The sequence below is a fragment of the Dromaius novaehollandiae genome, chromosome 1 (genome assembly GCF_036370855.1).
Source record: "Dromaius novaehollandiae isolate bDroNov1 chromosome 1, bDroNov1.hap1, whole genome shotgun sequence".
Classification (NCBI taxonomy): Eukaryota; Metazoa; Chordata; class Aves; order Casuariiformes; family Dromaiidae; genus Dromaius; species Dromaius novaehollandiae.
Genome location: NC_088098.1, coordinates 65,201,237 through 65,225,083, shown reverse-complemented (window position 1 = coordinate 65,225,083; position 23,847 = coordinate 65,201,237). Strand labels below are relative to the sequence as shown.

General features: G+C 39.2%; 1 protein-coding gene across 3 annotated transcripts in view; it reads right to left on the bottom strand.

The window, feature by feature from the left end:
* The window catches only part of LOC135328880 (voltage-dependent L-type calcium channel subunit alpha-1C-like), a 76,754-nt gene that overhangs the window by 26,034 nt on the left and 26,873 nt on the right, over positions 1–23,847 (bottom strand). The window contains exon 1 of one of the 3 annotated variants that reach the window (XM_064515194.1): positions 5,088–6,105. The exons of 1 other annotated variant lie outside the window; for it this stretch is intronic. In XM_064515194.1, the coding sequence (XP_064371264.1) occupies positions 5,088–5,136 (49 nt within the window). In that variant the 5' untranslated portion in view covers positions 5,137–6,105. One more of the 3 variants, XM_064515196.1, reaches the window with a different exon arrangement.

Sequence of the window (23,847 nt, the reverse complement as noted above, 5' to 3'; positions counted from 1 at the left end):
CCAAAGCAATCTAAAAATGCTAAGTATTCCATTTTATCAACTTGCATTTGTAAAAGTTACAAGAACAAAAAGAAATGTCAATTTTATGTGAGATAACATATGTCAAAAGGAAAACCATTCAGTAGTAATCAGTAAGACTGAATGCTTAATGTCGTCTTCTGTTCTTAAAATTAATGATACTGAAATCCAGCAATAAACATTTTAATTACTAAACTTTCTCTCAAATTCATCTCATCTCCACTAGGAATCTAAATAAAAAAATAGTGTTTTCAACAGATGATTGACTCAAAAATATATTGGGTTGCTCTACAGTCTTAAAAACGAGATAAGCAATTGAACGATTTAATAACATTATGTTTTGTAAAGCATATATCTGCCATTAGTAAAAGCTTTCTCTGGTGTTGATCTGATTTGTTGTTTTCAGTAATTTAAAAGAGACTTTTACTGCACATGGTCACATCTGTTATGTTGTTTGATAGTCAATAAATTTACAGAAGTAATTTGCTCAGAAGAGATCTTGTGTTTGCTATTCCTGAATGTCAGTTCCTTGAATTGATTCCCCAAAGGGTTAAACGAGACAGTTTCTAACAAATAAAAAGACAACTTGATGTTCTCAATTGTCCTGTATAAATAATGAAAGTTCTTTTAAGGAAAAAAAAAATAGGGGGATGGGGGGAGAAAATGCAAGTTTAACAGTGATTGCCATTCAGATGAATACTATCTTAAGTAAGGATGTGGACTGATTTTCCACAAAATTGAAAGAAAATAAAAGCAATCAAAACATTCATGGCAATATTGTAGTTATACTTCATGTTCTCTAAACTAAAGTGTTCTCAGGATGTTTTTCAAAAATGAGAACAAATAGCTCAAAGTAAATATCTTGGTAGAACAAATTAATTCTGCACAGCAAGGGTGTGTCACATCTCCTGCAATGAATTACACAGATGTAACCCCCAAAACATATTTGGTGGCACAGCAGAGATGCTGCCAAAAGGGGGTTCACAAGGAGCATCTTGGTTACAGAGAGCTCCAGCTAGATCTCCACAAATGAGCATTCACGATGGGAGAAACTCGCAGACTTTAGGAAGAGCCCGTCAGAGGACTGATGTACATTTCAAAGAAAATCTTTCAAAAGTATATGTTTTAAATTCCATGCCTTTTGCAAGATACTTAAATACTCCTTTTAAGGACAGGAAATGGCTGAAAGCACTTAAATGCTTTTCTCTAGGCTCTACTGGTAACTTTTACAAGCAAATGCAGAACACTGTATTATGCACGCTGTTTAACTATTCTTATTTAACATTATGTCAAGTATATTTCATATTATATTAAAATACTTAATGCTTAGAGCACGTCCTGAGTACTTTGACATCAAAGATTGTACTTTATAAATACAAGCAATTATTGTAGTGTAGTGCTGCATTTTAGAAGAGTGATTCAGATTTTTGCCCTGAAAATCCTGAAGATAAATATGAAATGCTTTAAACCTATTAGCAGTATTTGTTATGCCCCACAACTAACGCCTATTCTGACAAATCCTCACAGCAAAATGATAGCACACAAAGATGAAGAACCAGACTGCTAATCTAATCACTTTGTCACCACGGAAAGAGTGGAGTTTCTGCTACATGCAAAAACATGGTCCCAGAAAAATACAGGAAATAGAATTGGAATTCTAAAAATACAGCAGAAAATAAGAGCAAACATCCAGTTAATTTTAGCCCATATCACCAATGGTTTTGTCTCATAGCACAGCACGAGATAGATTTCAACCCTTAAATTGAAATCAGCTGTGAAGTGTACACCATCATCTGTGTATTTATACCTGAAAAGTTAAAGGGAATATTTCTCATCTTGACCCTCACTTCAGGTCAGAAAATGCATTAGGGATATACTAGTGATCTGACTGTCACAATCGGCAGGCTTCTGACCAATAAAGGGAATACTAATTAGTTGCTTAATTTAACAGATACAGAAGATACAAGGACTATGAAAAGAACGTCTTACAGGGGAAGATTTCAAGAACAATATATGTGCAGGTTAGAAAAGGAGGTTGCAAGAAGACCTAATTACGGTTGTCAAATACCTGAGGGGGTTTCTACAAGAAGCAGGTAGAAATCTGTTCAAAATACGCAATAAGGACAAAGCCCAAAGGCATTATCCGAAATTGAACGAAGGGCAGTTTAGACCTGATATCAGAAATGGCTTTTCACTCGGAGGATCATTACTATATGGAACAGATGACCTACCAGGGGCTCTTTAATACTAATGAATTTTATTCCAGGGTAGATACGTATCTCTCAGTGCTATATCTGGCCTTTCCTCCTGAAAAGCAGGGGATGGATGAAGCAGACCTAGAATTGCCTCCTGCCAAACGCCTCCCGAGCGCCCCTACGGCGCCCGGGCTCCGCGGCCCTGTAGTGCCACCTTCTGGGAGAGGCAGTACTCGGACACCCCCACAGCCTCCCACGTCCACCTCCTACCCAAGCCCTGTAACTAAAAAACAGAGCGAAAATACTAGTTCTATTTCATTTCCTGGCTGATCACCAAACCTCACCAGGAAAGATCCCTCCGAACGCCAAAATCACAAGCAGTGAAATTTAACTAGATGTTTAAACTACATCTGAGATTCCAACTTGCAGCACCAAAGGCCGGGTTGACTCATTCTGTTCCCTCCCTTGAGGGGGCTGTAAAACATAATTTTGCAATCTGATTTTCCATTTGATATTACGAGGGGAAATTTTCAAAATATTATGAGGGAATGCATTAAAGATGCCCATCTAGGATTACACCAGGTCCCATACGTGCATTAAATGTGATGTAGTTAGTTTTGAAAGCTTTTTCTTGCACTTGTTGGGTTTTTTAAAATTTTCTAAATAAACACATGCTCTATGGTAACAATGAATAATTAATTGTTGTCAAAATATATTCCATTATGTAGGAAAAATAAACACTGAAAAGTACCTCAGCATCAAGAAATAATACTATTAGTTTCCTTTTCCCTGTGTAACATGAGACTGCAATGAAAATGTAGAAGACTCATATTTCTAACATTCTGAAGAGTCAGGAAATTCTTATTTTAGGGCAAAACATTTTTTGTGTGCTAAGTCACATTCAGGAGTGTAAAATAAGGATATTACAAACCTGGCTAAATTAGCAGCAAAGAAATCAACAAGGCATTTTCAAACAAAATTCATTTTCCTTCCCATCATCCTCCCTGTTCAACTAATGGTCTGTAGTATACTTTTATTTTTTTTTAATAGCCAATTACTATTTTGGCTTACTTGCTGTAGAGACTCCTCAGCGTAACACTGTGCAGGTAGTCTAATAAGCGGTTAACTGAGAGCTGACATGTGCAGAAAGCAACTACAGGCAGAGGCCTAGTCACACCACTCACATTTCAAGAAAGAGATACAATTTTTTTTCTCGCCTCAGTAGTACCTGGAGCATCCACCCTGCTGCCAGCAACCGAGAAGGGTGCAGAAGTGAGACAGCGATTATCCTAACCCAAGCCTCCCTCCCACCATGCGAAGAGGAGACCAGCAGCATAACCCGAGGCTTGCCTTCCTCTGTCTTTTTAATCTCTTTCAGCTGAGACCCTACGTTTGCTTTAATGACTCCCCTCCCCGGTGTGACTGGTTTGCTCCCATCTCCTTGCCACCAGGTCTTCTTGGCTACTGATCAATTTAACCTTTCCAGCGCTCTCTGTTTACACGGAATAAAAATAGATTGTAAATAAACGACAGCCCCAGCACTACCAGGGAACACAACTTTCTTCCATCTGGCTGATTTTCTGTTTGCTTTACGAGTTGCTCTTTCACCTGGCAGCACTGACAACCCGCATCAAGAGGCCGGCGCGAAGCCGTTCCCCAATTATATAATCACTGCAGCCGATAAGCGCGCAGCCGGCGGCGGGGCGCTGCTTTTTCGCCTTTTAACCCTATTTCGCTGGCAGCCGGCGCTCGGCCGCCGGAGCCCCTCCACCATTAGGAGCCGCCGCGGCGCTGGTGCCCGGCGGGGCTGCGGGCGGCAGGGCAGCGCGGGCGGCGGGGGTGCGGGCACGGGGGGGGCGGGAAGCTGGCCCCAACCGGGGGGTTTCTGCTGAGAAAGCACCCCCCCCCCGGCAGAGCGGTGCCGCCGGAGCACTGCTGCTCTCCCGCCGAGGGAAGGAAATGGCTCTGCCTGCTCTGCAATCCCGCCGTGGGCGCTTGGGGCTGCTCGGGAGGGGAGGGGGTGACAGCATGCAGGTAGCAGGATAAAAATAACTTCAGGGACGGCGGAGGGAGGTGGGGCGGGGGGTGGGGAGGGAGGACTTCTGGAGTTTGGACAAACAAAGTTTTACTACAGGGAATAGCCGGGTACGTTTGCTAATGGTGAGAAGCAGCGGCACGGCTGGGTGTCCATGATGCGGGCGATCCCCAGAGCAGCTAGTCGAGAAACCGCTGCCCCGGGTAAAGCTTATCTTTAATTTTAATACAGGCACTCACCGGTGTCTGTCATCCTCTGGCTCAGTGTGTGCTGTGTGTCTGCGTGTGTAAATAGGTAATTCTCCCTTCCCCTCCCCTCTCGTGTGCGAGATTAGAAATAGCCTAAGGGAAGGGCTCCTCTCCCGGCGCCTTAGGAAGCCGCGCCGAGATGGGCGTCAGGAGGACCGGCACGACATTAATTGGTCAAGATCCCTAATCCCGGTTGTCCTGCGAGTTAATCTGCCCCCGAGACGTAGGAGCGAGCTGCCCGCGGCTCCGCTTAGCCCCGCCGCGCCGCGCAGCTCCTGCCCTGGGCGCCCTCCGAGCCCGCCGGCTTCGGGAGAAGATGACGGCGACTTAAGCAACTTTTCTCTGCCGAGGGTTTCGTGCGGAGCACGCATTCCCGAGGGGTGAGGGGGTCTCTCCCTGCAGCACACCAGGCTGCTGGTATCCGTATGCTCCGGATGGAAACTGGTGTCGAAGCCCGTCCTCACCCCCGGCCCCTGCGCCTGCCGCCGGCTGTGGCAGCAGCGGGAGCAGCTGAACTGCACCGAGAGATTACAGACAATGGGGACGAGAGAGAATGGTTGCTAGAGCCTCTGAGGTAAATCTCAAGCTTACCTTGGTGGTTTTCTTCTGGAATGTACATCCTCTTGTTTTCATTGACCATTTAAAATGAGTCCAGATTAATCCCTCTGCAAATCGGCTTGGTAAAATTCAAGGAAGAATGGAGCTGCAGAATTTCCTCTTTTATTATTACCTGATTCCCATTATTGCATCAAACACCAAAAACTGATCCTTTCCACTACTGCCTCCTTTAGTGAAATTGCAATGCATCCTCAGTACATCCGGGCCCCTTCCAAGAATTTAGCACAGCACCTCTGGCTGTTAAACCATAAAAAAGATCAGGAAGGGGGGAAACAAGGGGGGGGGGGGGAAGAAAGAAAGAAAAAGCATCCAGGACAAACCTCTGAGGGTTAAATGTCTTTTTAAAATCCACCAACTACAAGAGTAAGAAAAGGAGGAGAAAAAAAAAAAGAGAGAGAGAGATGTTCAAACGCTGCTGCTCCTCCTCTTCAAAGCCATTCTGAGCGCGTTGTGTTGGCAGGGAGCTGTTTCTGCAGAGGAAGAGAGAGCACAGTCCCAGCCCCTTACTCCCTCCCCTCCCTCAGCACACTCACTCCCTTCTCTCTGCCTCTCGCAGACAGACAGACACCCTGAACACTTCCAGATGTTCCAGCTGCGGCGGCAGCACGCAGCCCCCCGCGCGCAGCGCTGGGAGCCGGCTGACTTGATCTGAAAGTTTAACACGCTGCCTGCCTTCACTGCGCCTGCTGAAGCCTTGCTACAGACATGACGTCAAGGAGGCAAAGCCAGAGCCGGCTGCCTGGGCGAGTGGGGGGACCGGCAAGGGGAGCGGCAGTGGGCGCCGCCAGCCTCCTGCCCCTCTTCGGTGTGATTTCTCGACACGGCGGGCTCTGCCCTGCGGTTCCACTACGGAAGGCAGTTGTGAGCTGAATCTAAAGGAGGACGGTGTAATTTGCGGAAATATTGCCGCCCGCATCATGTGCGGGAGCCCAGCGAGACGGCAGAGCGAGCCGTGATCGCGCCCGATGCATGGCGAGCGGGAGCCCACACAGCACACAGGCATCACCATACGCAGAGCGGAGAGGACAGAGCTGCCCAGGGATAAGTTGCACAGGCAAGAGGATGCACAGATGTTTAAACAGATTAATCGAGCTAGGATTTTCAAAATCCTTGGTGGAAACACCAAAGTGTTCTGCCGGTATCCCACCACTTGCCTTAATTATCCCTGTCTTTTGGCCCACTGTAATTGAAGCCTCCGCAGAGAGCAAAAATGACTTCTTTAAAACGAAATGTGAACTGAATGCAGTACATGCTAATGTATCTGGACTCTCAGAGCTGCCATGTTAAACAAGAGATGCAGAGTTCAAAGATACCCCTCCGGAACCGCTGCAGAAACTGTAGCAACCTGAGAAACTACAACACTTGGAATTACATGTGGGTGAATGCACAGAATATTGTGTCCTCTGTGCAAGCCTGTAGGTGTGAATTCTCAGGATAGCAGAGTATCCAGTTAACATCACGTGTATGCAATACTATTTATGGAAACTGAAGGACAGTGGTTCTTCCTTTTCTAATGTTTTTTCATGTAACCTAGAAAGACAGTATTTCTATTCAAATATTCTAAAGTTGGTAACACCATCTATGAAGCAATTACTTTACAATAAACTTAGTGCCTTCTCTACAAATGGATTTCAGTGGGGTTTATCAAATATGTCTCTTTTTGAAGCTTTTCTTCCCACCACTTTAAAACAGCTGTCTCTCAGGTGAAGCTCAGAATATAATACAAAACAGCAACATCTAACAGATTTAGGCAAAAAAAGCAAGAAAACAGAACATCCACTTGGAACTACAAGAGAAACTGGAATAGATGTAAAAGCACTTACCAAAATCTGGATGCAGCCAAACCACTAAGAAGGGTCGTTTTGGTTTCTAATAACCACTGATGATCACAACTTCTGCTTTAGATGCTATCCAAAAGGTAATTCACCAACAACATATTGCCATTGACAGCATGTAGAGATGCAGCTTTATTTCTGACTTCGGCGGAAGAGTTCCTCTGAGCAATTAAAATACTCTGTCCTCTATTGCCTAGTTTTTCCTCTAATAATGTCACATGCGCTTACCCTGTTTAACTTATGAGATCAAGCAAGATCATACCTAGAGGTGGAACAGCAATACATTACCTTTCATTTTAAATTCTATTCTATTCTAAATAAGTCTCTTGTAAAAACAAAAACAACAAAAAAAACCAAACTGCTCTTCCCTTCATCACTGTAAAAGGACTAAACAGTAAAGTATCCCTTTCCTAAATTTGTTATGTAAACAAGCATTTTATTTTTCTCCTCGTTAACACAAATTCTTACCATTTTGGATTGTGCTAATTCCATTTTTTTTCAAGCCATGAGTCAACCAAGAGTTGTATGATTCACCCTTGCATGGACATAATCTCTTAGGAAGTGATTAAGTGCATGCTGATCACTCTTGCACAGAAATCAGACACCACTGGGGCACCTGCAAACATTTCTTCTGCCCTTACCAGGTCACATTCTTAAGCTAGCTAAGGATTTATATACTGTATTAGTTAAATAGTTAGCATCCACACAGCCTTGCTTTATGCCAGGTCACATACATATGCAGCTACATACACAAGCTGTCCCTACCACCTACAAATCTTCTTCATTCTTTATTCCTCTCTCTCTGCCAAGCTCCCCCTGTGGGACACAATTTGGGCCAATTACCAAAAAACAAATACAGAAGAAAAATAGAACAAGAAACAAAAGAGTATTAATTGGCATTAATTTCTTTAGCATAAATAAAATTTTACTATAACTTGAGATTTCCTTATTCAGCATTTCTGATGCAAATAATTTTCTATACAAAGAAGTGAAAAGAAACTGCAGCATTAAAATGGAGACATCTGTAATGAAGGACAGCCAGGTAACATAAGAGTGAACATCATGCTTTCCCCTAAAACATCTGTACTGTCAAAGTGCACTAAGGAAATGTAGTTCATGAAAACAGGTTTCATTAAAAAGTTGCATTTGAAATAAATGTGCTTGTAAGATTTTTCTTAATACTGTGCTTAAATTCACATTTAATAATAGATGTCTCAGTAGAGGACCTGAGGTGTTACCCTTCTCAGAAAATGAGAAAACTCAATTGCTCTAAAATACATTCGCTTTCTTTCTATTTTTCCCAGAGGTAGTAAAGAAGAGATTTTGTTAGGGATTCCAGAGCAGCAGCTTTGAGACTTTGGAGAGGGTGAGAGCTCTTCTCTGAACGGCCTTGGCCTCTGAGCAGTTTGATCAGGTAAGTTCTGGGCCAGGACTCCAAAGGTAAAGCCTGTGGGAATTAGAGGACTTGCTATTATTTTTGAATGACCGATGACTGTCTGCTGGTCTGAAAAGCCTCTAGGCTTTCTGAAGGGGAGCACATTTTGCTTTCTTCAGATGGAGTTAGATAACTACACATGCAGGCCAAAGAGGAGTTTACAGGTGAGCAAAAGATCTTAAAAGATTTATGAAAGAATTATTCTTTCAATATAAAAACAATTAGAAAGTTTGTTGTCCCTTTCTGATGTGGTAGCCAACAGCTTTAAAGGTAAAATGGATGGCGTAATGATCAGGACACTAGGGTAACTCTCAGACCGGCATTGAATTCCTCCCCAATCATACACTTTCTTCAAGCAGACGACTATAGATCGGACAAATGATCCAAAAGGATTTTCGGCCTTAGACCAGCTCTAAAGTGGAGATGATAGTTTTCCTCCTCAGAGGAATGCTAGGAGGAGAAAAGTAGCTCTGCGACTGCTCTGAGAACAATAATAATGAGGGCCGTATAAAGCACCAAAACAGAGATTTCTGTGAAACAGCTATTTAAAGTCACAAAATGTCAAAGATGATTTGTAGAGTACATAATTTAAACATGCAACAGTGCATTCTGTGTGTCAGGAATGTCTTTGTTCTGCGTACAATGCAGTGTTCCTCCCCTGATACCCAGCCGTATAGGGAGCACACTGGGCACAACAGCTTCTTCCAAACCCAGTCATCAGAACCAACACCCACCTTCAAAGCAGAAGTCACCAAATAGGCAGTGGAGGAGAATGTTCCCTTCATTCAAAAAGGAAGAGTTACTGTAATGCTGATTTTTAAAGATGGGGCTAGAAAGTAATAGGATGAGAACAGACAAGAACATACAGTAACTCTGCACTGAACTATTTTTATAATTCATAAAATTATTTGAAATGCTCTTTTAAGCAGTCTCACTGCTTTTTACATGATCTAGGGTGTTCATTGGGCCTACTGCATAAGTTATCTAACTATCTAATTTCCACAGATTATATTCACGCTGTTTTGGCAGCTATGTCTTTCACTATAAAATAAGAAGATAAATTATTCAAAAGTGGAAAAGAAATGTATTTATCCCCAGAAACAGTATTAAAGCTCACAATACAAATGTGATTCCTTTCAGGGCCAGGTCGGAGAAACAGTGCCAGAGCTCCTCTACTTTTCCAAAAGTGATTTTTTCCACAGATTTAAGTTTTTGCACTTCCACCAACCAGCAGAGGAAGCTTCCCATAAGAATCAGCACCTTGTTGCACTGAAAACTGTGGGATTTTTTGTCACTGATTTAAATAAATGGGATCTAAACACCGCAATTCGTGCATGAAGAATTTGGCCTTTCCTTTTTCAAAGCATTTAAATAATTGTTTTCTGTCTAGTGTCCGTTTCCTTTAAAATAGAGTGTTCAAACCTGAATGCAATAGCCTGATTGGTCCTGGTACATGAAAATAATCATCATGCATGAATAACATAATATCCGTAACACAGCTCTGTCATTTGTGCAACACTGCTTGTTGGTCCATATACAGTGTATTGGAAATGCTGGGGGGGGGGTTGGTTTCTGGTGTTGCATGACTAAAATGTATTTATCTTAAATCAAATATTGATGATCACAAACTCTTCTCATATATCAGGACTGCTTTGTTTAGAATTGTTCTCAAAGCTATTTGTGATTTTTCTGAACTTCACATTACCCAAAAAATGTAAATACCATCCTCTCCATCTCACCTTCCTGGTTGTTATTGAAAAATAAAACCTGTTCATATCTATAATGAATATAGATTTCTAAAATATGTTCCTTATTTGAAAATTTTGTTTCAGCTCCTTAATTTTAATTGGAATGAAAGTAATTGATAGTCCTGTCTAAAGCCATTGAAAGTGTGGTCAAGAAACTGCAGACCTTTCAGACCTACCAGTTAGCTGTAATACAGGGGAGTGTCTCCAGGAAAGAAGAGACCTGGGATGGAAGGGAAAAGTAGGGCTGATGATCAGGATTTCTAGGTGCTTTCATTTCTTAAAATCTGTAACAGTGCCAAATGCACACAAAATTTTGAAAATTTATAAAATCAGAAACATTGATTTTCAAAGTCAACTTGGGAAAATTAGCCACATATTTCACATTGAAATTAGCAAGAGTTGTTACTTGCCTTTGAAATTTCAGTCATTAGCTTTTATATTTAAATGTCAACACACAATTCCCAAAAGTTTGAAGGAAAATGATGAGATATATCAGGATATTTGTAGGGTCTCCTAAATCATATTATGGTCCACCAGTGGGAAACAAGAGAAACTGTTAGAGCTAAGGAGAAAAGAGAAAAGAATGAAGTCACTGACAACTGGATAGGAAAATGGCTAATAGAATAAATTGTCATTAGACACAGGAGAGAAGTAAGTAGATGAAAATGAGAGCCGTAAAGTAGGTTTTGATTTTCTGAAGGTTCTAGAAGGTAAGCTGGACATCTGAAAATGTGGTTTTATTTAAATCTTCCTCTAGCTCATCTTAGCTTTCAGCTGTAATCTGTACAGATGATTTCAGTGGGTGGTGGCAGTGGTGATTTTTTAATTCCAACCGTAGAAATGTGGGAGCTTGCCATTTCTTAATGTAAGTAGTTGGTTCATTGCTTAACGATTACTATCTAGAATTGTATGAATTCATGCACAAATTTGAAGTGTAGTAGGAAACAAATGCTTAAATAGACTGAAACAACACAAGAGACATTTACCCTACAAAAATGAAAATGCAAATAGGCTTATCAGACTTGCAGAGAACTTGTGCCCATCCTCAAGACCCTGTAAAGAAAGAATCTGTATGCCATCTTCATCATGGCCACATGGCCACAGCGCTAATTAGCACACTGGGGAAGGTCTAACAGCTCTTCAGAATTTCAATATAGAAGTAGTCTCTGTTCCTCAAAAGTGGAAAAGGTCAGTTGGTGACTGTGCCATAAAAACTTAAAGGAAAGATCTGAAATTAAGGAAAAACTGTTGTACTCTTTCTGTTTTAGAGAAGAAATAATTGGGTCGCTCCAGACTGAGATATGTACTGATACTAAGACATTTAAACACAGCAGTTCATTATTAGCTACTGCAAATAAAAAAACACAGGGAAAATAAAAAAAAATTCACCATTAACAATAGTCTACAATCACTATTCAGACATAAGAAATGATCAAGTAATGCCTACAAGGAAATCTACAACGAAAAATGAGCTTTTATCTGATCAGCCTATGCTTGGTCAAAAAATGGCACCATGCAAACTACTGAGTATATCTTAGACACTTCCCATTGCTGAAAGAAAAAGAAAAAAAGAAAAAGAAAAAGAAAGAGAGAGTAAGAGAGAGAAAGAGAAAGGAAGAGAGGGAGAGAGAAAGAGAGAAAGAAAAAGAAGGGAGGGAGGGAGAGAAGAAAGGAAAGAAGGAAGGAAGGAACTTCCCATTCTGAACTTCTAACATAGTTCTACAAAATACTCAGGAATATGCAGTCTGTATCTTATTTGTAACTAAGTACCACACATAAATTGAGATTTACGGGAAGTATGAGGAAGGACTTTCTTTTAAGGGATGGACTCTACAAAGACTAAATTTGCACAAGCTGTTGAGGAATATTTTACAGTGACTAGAAGGATTACAGAATGCTGGCATTATGAAACCTCAGTGGATCTAATTATTAAACAATGAAAACTAAACAAAGGCAAAATAAGAAAGCAATACAGAAAAATATATTTAGCCAGTACAACCAATTCCAAATATAAAAGTCATAAATCGAGCTCAGAAGAGAAAAACACAAAGGAAATATAGGGGATGGGAGACATAATATAGAGTTCTTTCCTTCTCTTTTCACATTTCACAATGAGTTTCAAGACTTCTAAATCTGCTTTGTCAACGTAGAAAATTATTGATGTAAATTCATGAAAGACAACGCTTAAGAATTCTGTCAAATTTTGGATGATCTACAATAATCACTAATCAGTAATGAGCTCAAATGGTCTAAAAATACATGGTCTTATGTATCAGCTGCAAGGAAGATGATTAGATTAACTCATTAATACAGTCAGTTACTGCGATACTGACCTTACAGACAACGTCAAGCTTTTCACGTTGCACAGTGTGTCTTTTCATGCTGAAGGGCTAAATTTGCTTAGCAAGTGAACCACGTTATAATGCAAACTTTGTGGGGTTCTTTCGGCTTTTGTCATGATTATTTTTTTCAAGATGGAGAAAATCATAATTCACCCAGCCATCAGTCTCTGTTTCAACTGCAGCACTTTTAACTAAGGGAATTTTCCATGCTCCACAACTTGCAGTTCCCCCACTGCCTCCTGCTAAAAGGACTGGTAAATGTTTTTAGCTGAATAATGATTTTGTGGCAAATTCAAATGGGCAGTAAGTTAAAGACATGTTCCATATGAAGCAATGTTAGATTTCACCCCCAAATTCCAGAAATGCATGGTTAAGGACAACAGTTAATCCAGCCTTGCATCTCCACACTACCCACACCTTGCACTCAGGCAATCTAAAGCTCATCTTTGCAAACCCTCCTTTAAAACAAAATTAGTTCCAACTAATTGCCCACAATAGCTCTTTCTTTATTTCCATAAAAATCATCATCAAAAAACCACAAGCAAATGTTACACAGACCCTAATTGGATTGGTTAAATCATCAACTTTAAAACTGTAGATTTCATTATGCTTCCATCTTGACTAATCGTTCTCCCAGGACATCCAAAAGCTCATTTACTGGGACTTTAATAAAGTGTTACAGAAGTTCTGAAGTGCGAAACAAAGTGTTATTTTGCTGGAGAGATATTAAAGGCATCCTGGAAAGGTTCTTAAATACTGTATAAATTAAATCCTCCCCAACCACATGGATTTGGGCTAGCACACAATAGTTATTCAAATGGCTTTTAATTTAAAAGTGGTTGTGTGACTATTGCTGTTTGTAAACTCCATGATTGCTGCAGAATATTCCAAATACTTTCAGCAATATGTAATGGGTGGTCTCCTGAATATAAGCCCTCCAATGCTTCCTTAACTGCAGTGGAATGTTAATGGAACAGAGGCAATAAAATAGGTGAAGTGACCATCAACAAACAACTGACAGCGTTAATTCATTTGGGCGATACTAAAGTCAGATAGGTTTTGAATCAACATAGTGTAAAAGATGTTTGCTGTGTTTGCTGTTTCTTGAAAAAAATCTTTAGCTTTAGAAGCTGAGAAGAATGTTACACTGTTATTTAATCTATCCCTCCAGCATGCAATCAGAACAGTTTATTTATATCTCCCCTTTCATTTCTTCCCATCTTTGCTAAAACAAGCAAAAGGAAACAAAAAACAACTGTGCTCTAAAATCCTTACTCACTAATCCCACATGTTCTGAAGGAAATATTTATATTTCCTTAACATAAATAGTTAAGAGTTCAGTTATTTTATAACGCCATCAGATGCGTACACTAGTTTATAAGAGCTGCCTCTCAAGAATTGCATGAGACCATGAATGACCAAGTTCAGCTCCTAATATGCATAAAATTGGCATCACAAGAAGTAAGCTTTCCAGATTAGGTTTAATGAATTCTTTGACTTAGGGTGAGTAAGAGAGAGTTAGAGGAAGGAAACCTTTTGCTGGAACTTAATACAGTTACGGAGTTTTATACTGAAAAACTTGTTACCTCCTCACCAACTAGTCAAGACTACACTATCCTGCAAAGTAACGTTGGTAACAAAATAAATAAATTTAAGAACAGGCTACATCAAGGGCCGGTTGAGCTATTGTTTATAACTTACCTTTTTTCATAGCATCATGGTATTTTTTAGTCCTTATTTAATTTCCCCTCTCACACTATGTGAAGAAAAACTAGTCAATTTTTAAAAGAAATGAAAACAGAATGGAAAACTGATGCCAATTATACATAGAACAAGCACATACAATTGTATGATCTCATTCTTTGTCTTAATCCCTCCTTCCCACCCAGTTCCCCCCACCTTTCTGCATTGTTGTCTTAAATCAGAATAAGCAGGATTTATATCCTATATTTTTGTAAAGAACTCAGGTCCTGATCCTGATTAAGATTTTGGGGCATTAAACCAATAAACTGATAAAATATAATAATGCTTATCATAGTAATCTTACAATTGGGAAAAAAGAGAATAAATGTCTGGCCCAATGCTACACAAGAAAATAAGCTGTGAAGAGAACAGAAGATGACATATTTCCCACTTAGTTCTCTGATTGCCTCCTTTTTAAATGTCCTTTTTATCTCATTTACTTGTGTTTTTACGAGACAGTTTGAAGTCTTCTGACTTCAGAAGGAGACTGGGCTATTGGAAGCGGGATGAATATTTCAGACCTGGCTCCTGTACAACCAAATCTCTGAAGAAGCCTCCATCCAATTCCTTCTTCTAGACTTCAGTTTCTTCTTCTAGACTTCAGAGTCAGGCTCTTTACACAGGCACCACTTTATGACAATGGTCATAAACTGAAACACAGGATGTTCCAACTTGATGTAGAGGAAACACTTCTCACCCTGAGGACAGCCAGGCACTGGACCAGGTCGCTCAGAGAGGCTGTGGAATCTCCATCCTTGGAGGTTTTCAAAATAAGTCGGCCAAAGCCCTAAGTAACCTGCTCCCTGCTTTGAGCAGGAGGGTAGAGAAGGTGACCTCCTGAGGTCCCTTCCAACATGAACTCTTCATACTCTAAGCCAAAAGGGGTAAAAATGCCATATTTTTTAAGGCTTTATAAACGCTGGTGTTTCTTCCATTGTAATCAGTATAAAATGTCTATTGATAGACTGTGATTCTGAAACAAGACCAGGTGAAACAAAAAATTGTTCATTCACTTCCAATAGTACTTTACCATTTTCCTTTAGTCTGGTGGGTACTTCTCTTGCATCAAAAGAACAACTCAAAATCTTACTCAGTTCCATCTGCATCATCATAATGCACAAGGCTTCATCATTCTATTATTTAATGGAATAACCACTGCACAGAAACAGAGATTTTTTTTTCCTTTTCAGTCTCCTAGGAGAGTCTCTGACTTCTAAAATTACTGTATCATCTGCTGCCATCTCCCGCAGAAACACAGGAGGTAGGAAAGAAGATGGAGGTATCGACATCTGAACCTTCTAGTGGTCACTGCTGCCTGTCAGTCCAAAAGGAAAAGCATGGCCTGTGAGTCCCAGGCTGGTAGAGCTTGTGAATGTAGACAACGAATGATAAATAATATGGGACTGCTTAGTCCCTCTGATTCTGTTCCTCTTCCATTTAAGTCTGCAGTGCTTATGGCAATCGCTACCATGCACAACAGGGGCTGCTGGTTTTAACTGCAGCCTGAGGAAGGAACACTTATCAGCATGAGCGCAACAGTGTAGCTTATGCAGTATATAGCAGAACAAATCCACAGTACATCGGATGCAAGAAGAATACCTGATTTAATAAGATATGTGACTGTTGTTCTAACATGAATAGGCACAGACTTGTGCCCAAGGGACTGACTGACAGATTTCACATTTTGAACATCTGTATTTAGCTGTATGTTACTGTACTGCTGCTTTGCAGCCTTTACTTGTATCTACAAGTGAAAGACATCGATTAATTTAAGAAGGAAGAAACTAGGAGAGAAATTCTGCTCTTAAATAAAATCAGTTGATAGAAAAAAATACTATTCCCTATATCCCTTATAAAAACACACTGCACGGCCCAGTGACCCAAAGATATACCAATAAGATCATCCTGATCACAGCCAGAAATGATTCCTTATCTATACTTACATAAATCTTCCTTCTCATGCTACTCTAGTATATCAGATAGCTTCAGTTTACCAGAAATAACTCTACAGAAATAGATCTATAACCATGTATAAACAATTTTTTCTTCTGTGCTCCTCCAGTTTTTAAAAATCATTTTAAAATCATAGGACTATTTTTAAACTAGATTTCTGCAGCTTAACTGGCCTAACGTATCAAAACAATGTAGTCATCAACAGAGTTACAAAGATAGAGGATTGAGCATACTATCAAAGAATTGCAGATGGTGTTATTGCCAAAATGGAAGAGTGCTGGTGGTCAAACTTAATCATTCATTGAAAGCTACATCATGCCTGAACTTTCATACAGAAAGAGCACATGGATTAAACACGTCAAATGAATTTATTTTTTAAATATTTTACTGGAGAATAACAATCAGAGCCTACGCATGCTCCCCAGTGCAGAAAATCCTTTACTTTTCAAGAGAACTAAATATATGCATATATACATATATTTGTTTGTTAAGATCAAACACATTTCCAGTGAAGCTGTTGAATCTGACAAGATCGCACACAAGAATTACACTGATGTAGGTCAATCAGTTTTACAGAATTAGTCCCAACTTACATTATTATAAATGAGATCAGGATGCCATTTAGTCTTCAATGGAAGTAAAATCTAACCCATAAAGATGCATCTGCACTTCAGTATTCAACAAAACGGAAGTGATGAATCACACTCTTGCCCTAAGAGTGACAAAAAGGAGCAATCAGCTTGCGCTGATGTTCTGGCACTAGGCAGAACGCACTCGTGACTCCCCGTGTTCTTCATTTCTCAGTCCTTGAGATGAAGCTTCCATAGTCTGCAACAGCAGCAGTACTGTAACTAATGATATCACAGAGTGCCTTGCATCCAAAAAACTTCAGAGCACACAAAAACTGTTAAAATCATTTTACTAGTCACAAAGATAGAACTGACATTTGAGTTAAAGCTTCCTTTTGAGTTAACACCATACAGTACTTCAAGACTGGAAGTGACAAATGCCATATGAACTTATTTAGCTATTGTAAGAATTTGGTCAGAATATAATTATGAGAACAGGAAATTAGCTTGCTCCTGAAAATCTTACTCAGCTAAAAGGTTCAGTGGTATCCATACTGATCATAAATTGTCAGGCCATCAGATGTATGCTACAGTTGAAAGGAAGCATATTTGGCAGCAAAGTGAAACCCAAAGCATATAGGCTTTTTGGCTCAGCAATTATTCCAGGTGAAGAATGCAACCTGCTCACAGCCTTTACCACATCTGGTGCCACCCTGAATTCTACTTGAAGTCTGATCTGACTAATAACTATGACTGATTTTGCTTATTTTGCAAGAGTTCAATTCCGGGCAATATGGCAAGCAGAGCAAATAAAAGCTAGACTGTAGAGTTGAGAACCAAATTATAATGCTTACATGGCATTTTTAACTCTTCAAAGCATTACAAAGCATGGGCTAATTAATCTTTACAGCATCTATGAAGACAGTAAATAAGATATTGTTCTTTATGCCCAGATTCAACCACATTGAAAAGGGATCTTGGAAAGTTTGCTTTTAACAAAACCACACTCAGTGAGGTAAGAGGGAATCACTGTGCTGAGATCAAATGCATTTTCAGACAAAGCCAGGGTATCAACTCTACTAGGTGTTAGGAAATAAAAAAAAATGAGTAGGTGGCTGCCTAGCAGTGTTATGATATGATAACATTCCTCTCTCTGTCCATAAATTAGCTCTGAGAATAAATGTGAAATGGACCCTCATAGAAGAGTATTCCTTTAACTCTGTAATTTGGAAAAAAAAACTTTTTTAAAAAAAGCTTTTTAAACAAAAACTTCAGTTCTACAATGGCTTTCACCATCTTTTTCTTTCTCTTTATATACTTAATGCTCTTGTGTACAATAAGTATTATCTTATTCCTTGACAGATCAATAAAATTAGAAGTATTAGGTCGTTCAAAGGCAAAATGAATGGTAGACCAAGGAGAGTCAAGAGTAAGGGGTAAAAGGTAAATCACACTTGTACTTCCAATTAATTTGCTGTTTACTGTCAGCCATGAGTAAAGAATACAGGACATCATTCCCAAGCTGGTGGAGCCAGATGGTGTGATGTGCTACTGTTAATATTAATGGTTGCATGCTGCCTTCTCTTCACTAATCAAGAGTGCTGCTTCATACTGTCATTGGGGAGAGGACTGCAAAGCCAGGGAGATTTGTCATTCTAAAGAAACATGAAGCAGGAACATCTCTTTGTTCGGATAGGCTTTCAGTGTCTCTAGTTGGTACCTTAACTTTTGAATAGACTTTTTTTTCCTCAAAGTTGTATTTAAGGGAGTCATCATAGTACTAGGAGTATTTTCAAATATTGAAGAAAGTAGAGCAAAACCTGTCTTCAAAACACAGACAAATTCATATTTTTGATTTGCGCTTCTGAATCATTGACCTGAGAGCACTTTTTTTTCTCCAAGTGTGCTCTAAGATACTACTTGAAAAGCTAATGCAATAACTCACAACACTCACCTACTTGACTCCCCATCACAATTTACCATTTTACAAAGAAAATGGAAGAATTTCTTTCAGAGAACTGAAAAATACCATGGCATGTTAGATTCTTTGCAAAGATGTTATTTCCATAGCCTGAGCCTTAAAAGAGAAATACAGGATACTTTAACTCCTTCAATCCTATCAGAGAATGATTCCCTGGGTCAGGAAGCACTTCCAGTATTAAAACTTGGCAAGATCTTATGCTGTAGAGGTTTACCATCTTGTTTGCACTAATGGGTACCAATGGGTAATTGTAAACCCATGTATAACCCTTGCTCATTACTTTTTTTACTACATCTGCTATATGTTATGAATATAACAAGCATCAGGTCTTCATTTTCCCTGACTAACTCTTCCAGTAAAAGTCAGTTCTCATGAATAGCGGGCCAGATTTGGACATACGTTCAATTCTAGAGCACTAATGATTGCCACTATCTTAAAATATATTGAGCCACATCCCACTGTGCTTTATACTAATTCCGGTGGAACACTCATCAACCTAAATAGTGACTTCAGATCAACAATGACTGCAGGATTAGGCATTTTGTTATTCTTCACTTTTAATAATAAAGTTGGATTTTGAAAGTCCATGTAAGCATCTCTTACAGGCAAATAAGGAAACTTTTGACCCTAAACAATCCATTTTTAAATTTTGATCTCTTTCTAGTACATGCCTTCCTCTTAATTTACAGCACTTTGTTGGTGGTACATGTGAATCCCATCTTCCCATTGCAAGCAAAATGATTTTTCTAACATCATGTGCCTCCCTTAATTTTAAACATCTAAAATCTAAGGCATACATTCTGATAGCCAGAATATTTTCTTCTTTAAAAACAGAAATTAAACTATTTGTCTTTGCAACCTCTAACTATAAAACATATAAAATAAAAAATGTATTTCTTTTTATTCCCTATAGCATTTAGTAACATAAAAACACTCCAAAACATAGACTGGAAGAAAATATTTTCAACTAAATTACATTATCAAATTTCATGCAATTTCTATTAATAATATCAACTAAAATCTGGTTTTGTTTTTCATACTGAAGTGGTACATCTGATCTTCTCAGGCACAAACGCTATTTTTAAATAAAAAACTGCTTCTATAAATATTTCAGCTTTAAACACCCATAATTCTGTTCCTCTTTTTTTACATCTAGAACTGCAGCAGGGCCTTGAGAGGTTAAACAACTACAAAAAAACGAACATCCACATGATGATTGTTAGTAGCATTTCCCCATGTTCAAAGCAGACTGCCCATAATTCAGAGGACGAGACAAGGTCACTAATAAACATCGGTGAACTGTGTCTGCTTTTGCAAGTTCTGCATAACAATAGAGCATCCCTAGGAACACAAAACAGACATAATAGATTGGTTTAATTCATATCAGAACACACATAAACACAAGAAACTCATCATCTTTTGATTGCAACAGGCTCTGACTCAATCATTTTGCAACACCAACAGCCCTATCCTTTGTATAGGGTTAAAAAAAAAGGAGAAAGAAAAAAGATGTTTTGTAACTTTGAATGCTTACAACTAATGCCAGAGACAAATTCAGCTCTTTGTAGACAAAAGAGAAAGTCTGCATTTGGCCCATTATGGTCTGTCCATCTGGCAGAACTGAACCTGAAAAACTGTAATTTACGTCATGAATGTGTCACCAATTAAATTATCATCTCCCACCAGAAAGCATGCATGTAATAAGGTGGGAACAAGGACATTTTCTATCACCTTACCTCTTACAAATATAAGAGGTGGTTCCAGAAGGGACTGGGGGCACCACTTACCTGCGCACCTATCTACACCACAAAACATCTGACAAAGCGAAAAGCACGCTGTACTCCCCTCTCTAAGTAAACTATCTTCAGCTCTGAAAAAATAAATACCAAGTGAACTGAGCCGTAAGTTAGAAGTGGGGAGAACTGCTGGCTGATCTTGTACTCACTGAGTCAAATGCTGCCCCATGAAGGGTCAACCCATGGAAGTTACTGCAGGTGGCACATAAACAATGCGCTCCTGAATCATTTGCTCTCATATTGACACAATAATGAAGAAGATAGTGTGGTCATCCTTAACACCCCAGTGACGATGACCTGCATAAAGCAGAGAAAGATCAGGGACCTCTGAATCACTCAAGACCTTGGATATTACAGATACTCTTTCTCTCATTCAGTAACTTACTGAATGCATGGGAACTGTTGAACTTCCAAAGGATAGGCCAGAGTGTACCTTAAAATACAGTGTATTTGAATAAGAGAGAGCACCAGCTGCCCTCAAAAGAAAAAAATCAAAGTAAAAAGAATATGCAACATATTTTATTTATTTTGTGCTTCTTCAGTACTTGGCACTCTTTAAGGTATCATCTTCTAATGCATTGCATCTTCTGCATCACATTCTTCTTAGGTTTTTCGTTTTTATCCCTTAGCTTTCTGGATTCAGATCACATTTAAAGTACCATAAAGAAAGAAGGACAACTTCTTCCTTAAAGATTTATTTTCAGGACATATCTTGCTTAGCCAAACTGTCAAGTCGTCCACCCTTTACTTCCCAGGCACCACACAGAGTTAATAAGGATGTTTGTACTGACATCTCCACATGTCTTTCCCCTCCATCTGTGAGGCACTGTGGAAGCTGGTATGTTCCCAGCTGGGGGGGAGCAGATTATAAGTTCAGGTTGATTTATTATTGAAACATGCAGAAATTAAAACATGAAACACTTGATGTCTCTCCACTAACTTCTAGCTATATCTCTGTCTAGATATATCACCAAGATCTTTAGCCTCTTGTAATACCGTGAATTGAATCAACCCTTCTCTCTCCTCTAAGCGCTGTGTCCTCTCTCCGAAGATTTTGGTCTACATTTCAAAGGGCAAGGGAGCCCCAGAGAGGAAGAATTACAGTAAGGAAGCCTGCTCATGGCGTGCATGTGGCTTTCTATGACTAAGCCTAAATTTCACAAGAGGACATGCAGTCTTCTTGCGAACCTCAGGTGAAAAAGATTTGGTTTGCAGTAAAAGTTTTATGGATCTTTGGAAGTAATGAAAGTAGGATACCACAGGGTTACAAATACTTGTAATCTTTAGGCAGATTTCTGCATAGCAGGATGCAATGAGTACGGTGATTTCTTTGTATTGCTTCTCCCATTCATCACATCACCTCACTTTCTCTGAGACTGAACTGTGACTCATCTGTTCTGCAGCCATTTGCTAATATGACCCTAACATTTGGATAAATGATATGACAGGGGAAAGCTACATGCAAATAGGCCTCCCTTTCTCAGATTAGAAAAATAATGATCAGAAAATAAGTTTTTCAGGAATGTAACATACATCCTAAGAACCCATTAAGACACCTGAGGATGATTTTGGAAAAATCTGTCCCCAGAGACTCTAGTTAACAATACACTAACATCTCAATAAGGTAAACTGCTTAGGTGCTGGCAATACTGGCGATATTTGACAGACAGCAAAAACTTTCTGAGAACGAGAAATATTTTTTAAAAGATTCTCAGTCTTGTATCAGCAGCAGAAAACTGTCCAGATGCATTAGGTCTCTTGAGAAGTACTTCATTAATATGGTCAAATCTGTGGTTGTAAACAGGTTATATAACTTCACCAAGCCCCATGAAACCAAGAAGTTCTGACTAGGGCGTAAGAATTGAAAGGTGGAAGTGATGACAAACAAAAAATGACACTGGTCATTGTACTCAGAGTGACAAGCAAAATGTAAACAAACAGCGTAAGTGTTAATTTTTTAAAGTTATTTCTAAAAGATGCAGTATTATGGCCAAAACACATCAAGGATCTTTCTCATACATATTTTGCTTGATAGCATCCCTTTAACTGATATAACTTATGCTCAGTAGACCCTTTATTTAAAGAAAGGGCACCAGAAGTGTCTTTTGTTAGGAGCTATCATAAAATATTTCCAAATTAGTGTGTGTTGACAAGTGCTTTTCCAGAGAACAAGAATTCGCAGGTGTTCATGGGTTTGCACTAAACAGCCAAAATGATGGAAGTAAATATCCTAAAATACTTATTGATTCATTGACCAGGCAGCTGCACAGGAAATACAGAGTATTACCTACAAAGGAACACGTGGAAACAATAATACAGATTCTTAGCATTAAGTAAGATACTATGACTGTGCAGATAGCAATCAGAGGCCTAATTCAAAACTTAGAGAAGTCAAACAAAAGTGTTTGATTGACTTCAGTGGATAATGCAGCAGTCTTAAATGATGAAGAAAGAACTACTAAATTTTTCCTAAAGATCCTTTCAGAATGAAAAGCTGCAGTTTCAAAGGTTAACAGGGAGAACCGGGTAAATTATTTAATCTCTGACCCAGTTCCTCAACAGTATCTTGCCTCTTCACTCATATTGACCAAATGTGGCTTTTTGTGCCTATTTTTACTTTAAAAGGGTATAATATTTCTGGATCTCACTGAAATAATATTTGTAAAGTGATCTGAGATCTTGTAATGAAAGAACTAAAAATCTATGTTAGTACTTCATGCACATGCTAACTATAGTGTTACTAAATGGCTCCCTGTAATTTAATTTCTGTTGAAAAATAAGCCTGTTTTACACAGCATACATAGTAATATCGGCGATTAGTGTGGCCTATGAGGCAACACTTCCATATAAGACAGTATTTTCAGTCATCGATGGCAAAATTTTTACTGTTTGGATTTAAATTTTTGAGGCTGGATGTCAGCTGCAGGTTGAATTTATTCTGCAAGTTTCTGCAAAAGAATGATCACTCATTTCTGAGAGAATGGTTAAGAAGAACTGCATGGAACCATGTTCAAAAAGTCATATTCCCATTTTGTTGGGAACTCCTAGTAAAACATGCTTTAGAGCTAGGACTTGCAATCTGACAGGCAAGGATTCAAGGCCTTCTGGCACACATTTGACTTTTGTCAAATTAAAATTTCAGACAAATTTGTGCTTTCCATACGCTCAATATGGAAGAAGAACAAGCTATAGGGCCAGAAAAATCCCAGATCACAACAATCGCTGACCTCAGAAGCTAAACGAGAACCACATTTCTAGATGTTTAACACTCCTTTGCTCTGAGAAAATAGCCTCAGAGTCTTGTGCAGGTGTAGTCCTTGTTTTCTTTCTA